General features: G+C 38.0%; 1 protein-coding gene across 2 annotated transcripts in view; it reads right to left on the reverse strand.

The window, feature by feature from the left end:
* LOC127584753 (tissue-type plasminogen activator-like) overlaps positions 1-12,416 on the reverse strand; it is a 30,706-nt gene extending 18,290 nt beyond the window's left edge. For both annotated transcript variants that reach the window (XM_052041681.1, XM_052041682.1), the window contains exons 1-5: positions 12,348-12,416; positions 7,494-7,588; positions 4,845-4,887; positions 2,812-2,937; positions 1,277-1,451 (exon numbers count right to left, since the gene is read on the reverse strand). In XM_052041681.1, coding sequence (XP_051897641.1) covers positions 1,277-1,451; positions 2,812-2,937; positions 4,845-4,887; positions 7,494-7,556 — 407 coding nt within the window. In that variant the 5' untranslated portion in view covers positions 7,557-7,588; positions 12,348-12,416. The remainder of the gene's footprint in view (positions 1-1,276; positions 1,452-2,811; positions 2,938-4,844; positions 4,888-7,493; positions 7,589-12,347) is intronic.
* Positions 12,417-12,638: the final 222 nt, after the last annotated feature.

Raw genomic sequence — 12,638 nt, forward strand, 5'->3', positions numbered from 1 at the left:
ATGCTTGGATGTGGTGTGGGAGATGCAACCCCCCCCCCCCCCCCAAGCGGCAGCAGAACTACTCGCCAAATGGACAATGGAGCCCACACCACTTCCAAGCTTTTCTGCAGGCCTCTGCCTGGGCTCTGTTGTGACTGCACCAGCCTTGACTGGCTTTCTCCAGGTTGAATGCTTGTGGGCAGGATATTCCCAATAAATAAGAATGTTAAATTTCTTGAGACTTTGCTTGACTTCATCATTGCATCAGAACTTTGGCCTCTTTCTGCGTCTTATATTTCAGAGCATGGAAACATGCCTGTGGCTTACCTAGTTGATACCAACTATCAAGCACCAATTTACCTTCATCCTGTTTTATTCTCCCCACATTCCCATCAACTCTTCCCAGATTCTACCACTCACCTATACACTTGGGGCAATTTGCATTATTCAGTTAACCTACCAACATGCACATGTTTGGGATGTGGGAAGAAACTGGAGGATCCCCACGTGGTCACAAGGAGAATGTGCAAACTCCACAGACAGCAGCAGAGGTCAGGATTGAACCTAGGTCAGTGGAACTGTGAGGCAGCAGTTCTGCAATCAGCACCACTGTGTTATTCGTTCATTGACAGACCATCGCGAGGCATTTATTTTGCACATCACAAGGAACAAAGCTGGGACCATCCAGAACACAGTCTGTAGATCTGTTTCCTCAAGGATCTTGTTGGTGATCTATCAGTCTCAAATGACTCCATAAAGTTTTTAAGACATTGAAGACAGAAACTGCTCTTGCTTGGACTTTGTGACTTTCACAGTAGAAAAGATTTTTAAGAGATGAATGGAGCATCATCCACAAAGAGCTGGGTAACCTCCCTTTTGCTTTGAATTCAGAGTTCGAAAAACCTGCCATCCATTCCAGAGTCAATTTATGTGTCAAATATATCAATTTTAAAAGTGTACTTTAGGGAAACAGAGAAAATGCAAAAGCTGATTGTAGCTAAGACACTGCCTTGCTTCATAATCGGTTTCAATGCAGAACTCAGAATGTAGAACAGTACAGCACAGGAACGGGCCCTTCAGCCCACAGGTGAAAATTATTGTGGAAAGTGAATTTTGAATAGAATCTTGTAAATGCTATTCTTGATAACTGTACTGGAGGTTTTTTTCATTCAGGCATAAAGAAATACATTTGTTAGTGATGGCTGCAAAAAAAAACAATTTCCTCTCCCCATTTGGTCTGCATTGCTATCACTTAAAAAAAATCTAGATCAAAGCATTTTGGGAAGACAAACTATACCTGCAATAATTGTGACTCCCAAGACCCAGTGCCAATGCATCTGATCTTCTTGTACTGTAGTTCCTTACAAGAACAGCAGCTGAATCCCATCTTAAGCACTGAAAGCCAGATTTTGTGTAGTTTCTTGTGCCCCTGTAATTTTTTCCGTTCTCAGTAATACACTGGGATTTACTGTCTAAAAAAAAGGATATCATTGTAATTGCATTTGATATTTCATTTGTATCTCAAGCCATGGATGAAAAACATTCTAAGAAATGCTTTTGTTAATTGGGCCCACTTAGGATAGTTTTAATTAACATCAGAAAAGCTAAGCTGCTATAAAATCTATCAACAGCTTTGCATTTACTTAATGGAGGTGAAATGATAAATGTGGTAACACAGCCTTTTCCCCCATGGGAATTTCACACCATTCCATTAAGTAATTATATTCCATCTCAAAAGAGAATTACATGTACACTTAAAAAGGAAGGCCTTGCATTGCCATGAGAAAGAGCAGGGACTAACTGAATAGCTCTTTCAGGAGTTAACACAATGGCCATGAAGAATCAATTGGGCCCCTTTTAAAGCTGCAAGATAAATGAATGATCTTTAAACCCACTTTTTTTTTAAAAAAAAAGAAAGCAATTGGAATTAATTCCCATATTCCCCTCCCCTAGATCTCTCTGCAGCCAAAGCTACAGGCAAATCGCTCCACTCTTAGACTCCCACCTACACTGCTTTGGGCCATCGAGAGGAATTAGCTTTACCTTCAGTCTTTCATCTCACCCTAAGAAAGATCTGGCTTCTGTACTACACATTCCCAGAGTAGTGTAGTTGAGATCATCAAGTTAGTGTGTGATAGGTGGTGATGATAGTCTGCTCTCTGTTTTCTATGCCTTGTCCAGTGGCTCATCAATACCACATGGCCCCCCTGAAGCCCTAAAGGCCTTTGAGATTTCATTTTTCATTATGGCATAAAAGGAGCCAGCTGAATCTATGCTGACTCTCAGAGCAATCCTATCAATGTCATTTGACTCGTATTTCCGTGACCCATTTTCTCTACTTTCCCCTCCCCCCCCATATCTACTTACAAGAGGGGTAATTTACAGAAACCAATTAACCTACAAACCCACATGCCATTAGAATATGGGAGAAAACTGGAGCAACTGGGAAACCCCACTCAGTCTCAGAAAGAACATGGAAATACTCAGATCAAATCGGAGTTGCTGGAACTGTGAGGCAGTGGGACTACTTGCTGTGCCCTTCTGTTGCTTCCCCAGTTTTGGTCTCTTGCACATTGCTAAAGTTAATCACTTTGCCCAACTTCTGGAATTTGCTTCCTCAAGCCACTCTACCCTCTCCCTTAAAAATTACCTCCAATTAATCTTTTGGATATCTGTCTTTATCTCAAGTTATTGGTATTGGTTTATTATTGTTACTTGTACCGAGGTACAGTGAAAAGCTTGTCCTACAAACCGATCGTACAGGTCAATTCATTACACAATGTTATGTTAGCTACTATTAAGAACAAACAAACTTTGTAAGAATGATTTTACCTTCTGTGTGTACATCATGACAAATTACTCTCCGTCCACATCCGCATTTCTGGATCTTGCCTCTGTGAATCCGCAGCCACACATCACCCCTTCTGTAGGTTTCAAATGGTGATTCTATGCATTTACCTGACAGGGATACATTGAACCATTTTGTGTTTTTAAATAAGTGGTATCCAGTTTATAAAAGACATCGGGGGCTTAAGAGTGATAAAACCACAGTTAAACAAATATTGCAATTGGCTTATTATTGGAATTGGTTTATTATTGTCACATGTACTGAGGTGCAGTGAAAAACTTGTCTTGCATACCGATCGTACAGATCATTTCATTTCACAGTGCATTGAGGTAGTACAAGGTAAAACAACAACAGAATGCATGTGACCCAGCAATGGAGTACAAACAATTAACTTTACAGCACTGGAGGCTGCCATATGGCCATTACAAACCGATCAAAGAGCTAACCAGCTTCATCCCCTTTGCAGTTCTTGATCTGCAGCCTTGGGAGTGGCAGTGAGTGGGGGATAGTTTACAGCATCAAATTCATTTCAACTTAGAGGCTGCTTTTTGTTTGGACTAAGCCTTCAAATAGAGAGTTCCAGATCCCCACCAACCACTGAATGAAAATATTTCTTATTCTTTCCTTCAATCCTTTTACACCTCTAAATAGTGGCTTAATTAATATATTACATTGTTAGAACATAGAACAGTACAAGAACAGGCCCTTCGGCCCACGGTGTCTGTGGCGAGCACGATGCCAAATTAAACTAATTCCTACAGCCTGCACGTGATCCACATCCCTCCATTCTTTGAAGATTCATGTGTCTGTCTAACAGCCTCTTAAATACCACCATCATCTCTGCTCCCTCCATTACCTCTGACAGCCTGTTTCAGTCACCTACCACTCTCTGTATATACAAAAAAAACTTGCCTTATGCATCTCATTTATGCTTTCCTACTCTCACCTTAAATGCATGCCCTCTAGTATTTGACAGTTCTACCCTGGGAAAAAGATTGACTGTCTACCATATCTATGCCTCAATTTTTTAAAAACTAGTTTTAGAATAAACTAGATTTGGTTATAAACAGATTGAGGATTTTGCATAGACAATATTGGTGATACATCTCCTTTGATATGTCTACTGCAGGTTGTCCATATCTCCAAAGCATCCTGAATGGCAAGCTTCACTCTGCTCAATAGACTATGCACTTGGTTCTAGGTTTGAGATCTTGGTCTTTGAACACTTTTCCTTGGTCAGCCAAAAGATATTCTGGCATACTCGAAGTGTTGTGAAATTTGTTGTTGACATCTCTTTGCTGAGAAGTGGTTTCTGAGATATGGAAAGTAATTCGTGTTTCCCAGGGTTTCACTGTGGAACTTGATTGTTGGGGTGTAGAGTCATGTGGCGGCAGCAGCAGGTTGGTAGAGGGCCCTCATGTCTTCTTGTACACTTTGGTGGAAGGAGTCAAAGGTTTGGAGTTTGGCCTCTAAATAAGCACATACATGATATGTCTGAGCTTACAGCAATCTTGGTTCTAGAGTAAAGCTAACAATAGTTGAACTGCTTCTTGTACATCCTGTAGATTAACCCTACTCCAGTGGGAAGCTTGTTGGTGGCAAGATACAGCATTTCAGCAAGGAACATTGAGAAGAATGTTTCAGATTGATTCAAGCTATTTGCATCCATTGACTCCATTTCATTTCTGAGCAGCACTACTGATCCTATAGGATTTCCATTAGAAATGTCACCTGCTTACTTTTCAACACACACCTACCACATGCACTGTGCAAGTGTACTATTGTCCAGATGGGGCCAGTTCTTGATGGCAGCTCATAACAACAATTTCAGATGTAAACAGATGTCTAAAAGATGACTTGGTAGAAACACTGGCTGACCTTTAAATGAATCAGCACGACTTTAGTCTTAGTTAAGTATTTATTTTATAAATTGAATATTATTGTCTATTAAGGTGTTCCAGTTTGCCTCTATTTAAGATTAAAACAAACTATTTGCATCCATTGAACTATAGCCTACCTGCTTTGCTTGTAGTGTCTTTCCTTCTGTAATGCAACAGATTCTGAAACAAAAAAATGTTTTTCAATCTATCTCCTGACATGAAGAAAGCAGGACATAAAGAAGCAACATGGCTTATTTGAAATGTATTAAATTTAATTGCACGTATCATGCTCCATTACATAGCATATGAAAAAAAGAAATGGAATGCATTGCCAGTTAAAACATGATTAGGAAATTGAAGTCAACTTTATTTTGAATTCTGTCCAAAGAAAAATACATTCCTGAAAGGTAATTAAAAGAAATTCCTTGCAACACCCTGATAAATTAATCAGATAATCCCTTGCGTGGCTCAGCCACCAGTCATTTCCCAGATTTAATTCTCAGACTGCATGAGCTGGCCAGTTTCAGTTGGGACAGGATTAAGAATGTTATCACTGGGTTCAGTCACCCTCTTTAAAAGGAGAGAATAATTAAGCTGTGTGCTGGTGAGCAGAGAATAGACTTGAATAATTGAAGAATCTGCTTAAAGTCCTTAACGAATTTCACAATGTAGAGAGAGGAACTAACGTAATATTTCATCAACCTGAAATATTTACTGTTTCTTTCTCCACAGATGTAGGTTGACCTGCTGAGTACATCTAGAATTTTGTTTTACTGGTTGTTCGTAATGCATTTCAGAGAAAATGACTTTTCCTTTTATAGTGCATAATTGAGACACAATGTCAATTAAAATTGCAAGTGAGGCTGTATCAGAAAATTTGAAACATAACTGAAGATCTAGTGCATTACTTGAGGTTAATTACCAGCATAAACACTGAGATGATAGTTAGAATGTTCTAAAGTAACGATGAGACTTTTTTAAAAATTGTTGACTGAATATCGATGTTGCTGGCAATGCTGGCATTTGCCATCCCCATTTGCCCCTGAACAAGGAAGCTGTTAAGAGTTAATCATTTGTGGGTCCAGATTCACAGACACGTCAGTTTGAGACAATGACAGTGGTCTCTGGTGCTGTTTGTGTGGAGTTTGTACGTTCTCCCTATGACCTCATGGGTTTTCATTGGGTGCTCCAGCTTCCTCCCACATCCCAAAGAGGTGCAGGTTGATAGGTTAATTGGCCACTGTAAATAAATGTAGGTGGTTGGTAGAATTTGTGGGGAGCTGATGGGAATAGGTTGCAGGGAACACTAGAGGGAAGCATTTGCTTTGTGAGTTGGCCTAGACTCGATGGGCTGAATGTACTCCTATGTTGTCAAGAAATATGGGAATGTGCTGATTTCAACGAATACCAAAGTGAACTAAATAGGGTTTTACAACAATCCAGTCATTTCAAGGTTACCACTAATAATATAATTTGCAAGTTAAATTCCCAAGCTGTATAATAAGAAAAACTGTAAAACATGATAGAACATAGACATAGAACAGTACAGCACTGGACAGGTCATTCAGCCCACGATGTTGTGCCGATCTTGCTGCCAATTTATATTAAATGTCCTCTTCCTGTGTATCATCACAAGTATTGATAATTTAAACTTGGTCATTAAGAAACAGGACACATTCACGGACTGGAGAGAGTACACAGAAAGACTAAAAGGTTAATCCCCAGAATTAGGATTGTGTTTTGAAAAAAAAAATTACTGATGAATTTTCAGCCCGAGAAGCGTCATACTTATAAGATAGTTAGGGATAGATTAAAAAAAACTATTTGGCTGAGAATTCTTTTGGACCTTTTGGTGGGAATATTGCGTTGGATTTTAATTGAAACTGCAAAAGCACAAAGGTGGTCGATGTAAACTGAACACAAATTTGACAACAGATATCAGGAATTTCTTTACACAAGAATAATTAACATGGGGAATAAGTTTCCAGTTCAAAAGTGCAGGCAAAAAAAAGTAATTTTTAGTATGAAGAATGTTATTGTTAGCATGAAGGAAAACAAGTGAAGATCATTCTGTCTACTTAACAACCATTCAGGAACATCAGAATCCAGCAAAGCAGCAACACTTGTCTTTCTGTTGGACACCACAGTGGAGGGGAGGCAAGTGTTGCTGCTTTGCTGGATTTTTCTGAATGGTTGAAAGAAGTAGGCTGAACAGTCTTACTCATTTATTATTCACAGCATGAATAAAAATATTTTTATGACTTTGAACAGACATAGAAGTGGGCATGGTATGATACATAGATGAATCACAGGATAACAAAAGGAGATGGAAGTCCATCTGAAATCTGAGAATTGGCTGATTAGTTCTCAAAGGAAGTGCAAAGATAGCTTATACTGATGTCATTTAAACTGTGTTGAGTCACAACAAGAATTCTTAAAACCAAACCTATTAAGCAACATATTTTAATTTTTTGGACTTTAACATAGTTCATGTTCTCAGACACTTTCAACAATTGGAAACAGAAGAGTGTTAGCAGTATTTGTTTTGTGGCAAGAGGAACTAATAATTCAAGTTCATGTTCTCAGACACTTTCAACAATTGGAAACAGAAGCAGGAGTGTTAGCAGTATTTGTTTTGTGGCAAGAGGAACTAATAATTCGTCATTTTCCTGGAATAATCAGAAGGGAAATGATCAGCACGATGGGGGAGAAAAAGTTATTGTTTGCATTTTTTTTTCAGATTAAATTTTTCTGTTTAAACAACTTTGGTGATTATAATCTCTTACCATCTCAGCACAAATGCTGACTGACAGCAGTAGAGTTAAAAGCAGAATCTTCATTTCTTCCATTTCTCTGAAAACTTACTTTTTTTAATATATCTCTGCAATGAAAGAGAGAGGTACTTACAACCAGTTGCACCTTCATGGTTTATCAAACACCTTCATTGCATTTCTTGTAGCTATTCAACTGGACTTAAATATACCAGATAAAAGATTAAAACCTGTATCATTGGTGTGATGGAGGACAGTAAATCTTCACCAGAGCGGTTTCCAATTTTCTAACATTTGGAACATGGAAGGAAATTGATGCTTTGTTTAACAATTCAATATTAATGGTTTGAAAGGTTCAAAGGTGCAATTTTTTGCAGATTCTTTTTAATAAAGATTGCATTTTTGGAAACTTGCAAAATGGAATCCTTATGCAAAATAAAAACTGAATGTTCCTGACAGCAGAGCCATATGAAAGATACACATGTTTGCTCTAAAGGGTTACTATTATTTCTGCATGTTGCTATGTGTATAATTAACTATCTTGTGAGCTCCTGATCATTTTCATTTGTAATTAGCATTTTCACTTAAGTAAATAAAATAATTATGTGGAAATTGCCAGTTCTTGTAAGCAATATAGAAAGGAAAGCAAATACTATTATTTTACTTTTTTTATTTTACTTTAGAATGCTTAGTCTCAGAAAGTCACTGATTTGCACCTTTACATGCAACACAGCCTCCAAGGTACCACTCTCAGGATACCCAGAATGAGAAAAATGCAGGAGTGAACAGAGTCATCTCAAAAATATTTATATGTAAACAGTGATGAAAACAAGACTGAACACATTCAAGGATCCATTGGACTTACTTTTTGACTCAAGACAGATTTTTAAAAAAATTTTATTGAGCTGATGTTGTGATTCTCCACTAAAGTAAAAGTAATCAAAATAAAATCCTTCCCACAAAACATACTCACACACAAGCTGTGTGTGAGAAAGCTGAACATTCTTCATTTTCAATAGCTGTTCATTTGGCATCTTAAAATCTGGTAAATATTGTGCTTATTGTGGTGATATCTTCTTCCTTGAGTCCAAATGCAACTGAATCATTATGAATAAAGACTTGCATTTAAAATGCTCTTTTCTCAATCCCAGGGCATTCTAATGCTCTTTAAAAGAAGAAGAAGTTATATAGCACCTTTAACACAGCAAAGTGTCCAAAACAGCCCATGGGAATATTATCAAACAAAGTTAAAACCAAACCATAGGAAATATTAGGGAAGCTAACGAAAAGCTTGGTTAAAGAGGTGGTCAGGGAAATCATTTTTAAAAAAGGACAGTGAACTTGAGAGGTAGAATTAAAGAGCTTTCAGCAGCCAAGGGATGGTAGAGAGATTAAATCTGAGGATGATCAAGAGGCTAGAATTGAAGAAACATTGATATTTCAGAGTATTGTAAGGCTGGGGTAGACTAGTGACATAGGGAGGGCAAGATGATAGAGGAATCCAAAATATGGAAGAGAATTTTAAAATGAAGGCATTGTTTCATTGGGAGCCAGGGTAGAGCGATGACGAAACAGCACTTGGGTGAGGTAGAACACAGGCAATAAACTTCTGTATGCACTCATGTTTACGGTGCACAGAATGAGGAAGGCTGGCCAGGAATAGGTTAAATACCCACATCTAGAACTGACAAAGCCATAGATGAGGTGCTTGGCAGTGGTTAAGATAACGCAGAGGTGCTTTAGGGTAATGTTAACTCTGCTGGAAATAGGCAGTCTTCATGATAAAACAGATGCATGTTCCAAAGTTCACCTCTGGGTCAGATATATACAGAACTGTCAGAATCAGGTTCATTGTTGGACAATTTTGAGGGAGCAGTCTGGAGTCAATGATGAGAGAACAGAGTTACAGCAGGCATCAAAGATTGAGTCAAAGTTTTCCCATTGTTAAACTTGTAGAAACAGCTAGTTATCAATTGGAAGTCAGATCAGTGAAGTACAACTGGGAAATGCTATTATAGATATGGAAAGATGCACAGTTTCCAGTTAGCAATGCTAAACTGCAATATGTACTTGAGAAACGGCAATGAGCCATTCTAGCCAGTTAAGTACTTTTGAAATGTACTCACAGGTGTATCATTAGAAACAATTTATACACATCGAGGTTCCCATCCAAAAAAAAGCCATTAAATTAATGACCAGATCATCTGATTTAGGTATTGATTGAGGAAGGGACAAACATTGGGCACAACATTGGAAAAACCACCACTCAAGCCAAAACGTTGCAACAAGTTTGAAAATTACCTTTAAAAGTTACAACCGTCAAAAAGAGCATGTTCTTTAGTATGGAATGAGTATGGTTTTAACTCTGTGAAGATGAAGTATGGATTCTACAATGCAATGTTTTATGCTATATTATATTTTTAAAGCAATCTAAATATGAATAATAATAAAAATGAGAACATAGCTACAGTAAATGCAGAGACTTAGATTTTCATTTCAGATTTTTTGGAAATGAATAGGTACTAGTCCTTGGCAAATTACTTCCATATGTGAGAGATGGAATCCTATTGTTGTGAATTTTAAAATTGAGTGGAGTTTTATTAAATCAAACACTATTATCCAATTTTCAGTATTATCCTCACTTCTTTCAGGGACAAAGATTTTGCAAATCATCTCTTTGGCCTTTGGTGAGCAAAAATAGAATTCAGTTGTTTTATTTTAAAATCACCTTAAACTTTTTTCCTCAGCCATCCTTCTGGTCAATTTTTCTTAGTGTGAAATGCTTTTAAATATAATTTTCTGTCACTGTCTCATGGTGTTTACAGTGTGTACCAATTTACAGTTTCTGATTTCCCACGCATACTCCTGTGAACAAAAACATTCTCTAGAGTAAGAGGAATTGAAATATCCTACATCATTTCTAAGGGGCAAACCACAGCAGGGAATGCCAAAGCACAAGTTTCCTCATAGGATTGTTCTGCTCTATTTCATAATTCAGTATGTATTTAATTAACAATTTAGTAGAAGGATTTACACAAAAAAACAAATATTTAACATCTTGCAGCTTTCAGGGACAGCCAAACAGATAATGAAAATATAGGTTGGAAAACTAATGGCATTAAAGAAATGCGGAAGATGGGAATGTTTCTTTAAAGAACTTGAAATAAATTGAGAAATACATTGCTTTCCTTCCTGAGAATCTTGTATTGAGTATCGGATCTTGGCCAATAAACAAAAAACATGTTTTTAAAACTAAATGCAAATAGAAATATTCAGTTTTACTTTCAGTGATAATAAAGTATTTTAAGAAACAGTGGGACTGCTCCTTGCAAAGATCCAATCATGAAGTGTATTTTTACATAATAAAATGTCATAACTCAGTGCATTTAACATGATCTTTTAAAAAAAAGCCTCAGTAACAAATCCAGGAGAATTTGGTGACATCATTGTGCATATTTAATAGATCAGAAAAGATGGAGCAACATGGTGCCAGCATCCCACTTTGTGCTGAGGTTCACAACAAGTTTGTGCTGAGGGCAGTCACAACAGTGTAGTGGTTAGCGTAACGCTATTACAGCGCCAGTGACCTGGGTTCAATTCCGGCCGCTGTCTGTAAGGAGTTTGTATGTTCTCCCCATGTCTGCATGGGTTTCCTCTGGGTGATACAGTTTCCTCCCATATTCCAAAGACGTACGGGTTCGGAAGTTGTGGGCATACTATGTTGGCGCCGGAAGCGTGGTGACACTTGCAGGCTGCCCCCAGAACACTACGCAAAAAGATGTATTTCACTGTGTTTCGATGTACATGTGACTAATAAAGATATCTTCACATTCTTGTGTGCCAAATGAAGTATATTTACACATTAAGTTATTGGCTTTCTCCTACAGAAACAGGTTTGCAGTATCCCGGAATACCTAACATGCTGCATCACAATAAAGTTACTGCTGAAGTACAACCAGACAGAGCAGTCCTTGCAATGGCAGGACTTGCAGATAACAAACTGGATGAAGTGGTCAGTTTGGCAGTGTTTTTATTATGTTGAGATGGGGAATGTTTGCCTGGGCAATTGAAAAATTTTGAATAGGGTCATGAATGCTTTTTTTTACACACACACACACATAACAAAACACACACACATCTAACTTCTCACCCCAAGAATGTACCTCTGACAATGCATCCCTCACTCAGTAAAACATATAAATTATTTGTCTAGTTAATGTTCTCAAATTGGCAGAAGACTTTTCAAAAATTTCTGTCAGATGGACAGGGTGTTATTCAAACAAACATGATCTGAAATTAATGCCCGCAAATTAAAATTGCTAGTCAGGCAATTAGAATCATATACATTCCTCACCCATATCCATATTAAATTCGGACATCTGACCAGAAAGAGAATGTGGTGGAACAGCCAAATGTCAGAACTTAATGAATTTCAGGTGCAACCTTTGCTTAGTGCAAAGTTCCAATTAAAATTATCAGATCAACTAAGTTTTTAAGAGTTAGGTTTGTACTTTGACTTATTATTTTTTTCTTAAATTTTAAATAATTTATCATTTGACTGTGTCCTGTATCATACACAAGGTTGACTAGTTAAATCCAACATGCAACTTTAGACACAGACAGCCCCAGTACCCACATCGGACTGGACCCAGACAACTGTTTACTATGCTCGCGACGGCTGACAACGAGGATGCCAAATGCTCAATGCCCTCGATGGATAGAATTCTTGGTTACTGAATGACCATGTAAAAAACAAACCCCTATTTTCGGATATACAGTAATAATGTTGCTAGATTGAGATGCAACATCGCGCAGACGTTAAGCACAAACCATAGCATTCCAACAACGAAGGAACATTTAAATACGTACTGTGAGCAGAGTTGAAGTTGTGCAATGCTGGGACAGACGAGAGGAGCACCACTTTCTGCGTAGTATCGGGTGTTGATTCCTCCTTTGCGCATTTTAAAGGTTCGACGCCGGAAATGCGGAGGCGATTTGCGGGAAAATCCCAGTTCCGTCGGTGTGATTTCTCATCGCGTTATCCCACATCCCGAAACTCGCCGATCTGGTAAAAATGAAATTACTCAAAAAAGATTTCATGAGAACAAAGAATGGTTCTGGACTTCATGACTCATCTCTGTCAATGGACTCTGACGCGAC

Source organism: Pristis pectinata, chromosome 30 (assembly GCF_009764475.1).
Source record: "Pristis pectinata isolate sPriPec2 chromosome 30, sPriPec2.1.pri, whole genome shotgun sequence".
NCBI lineage: Eukaryota > Metazoa > Chordata > Chondrichthyes > Rhinopristiformes > Pristidae > Pristis > Pristis pectinata.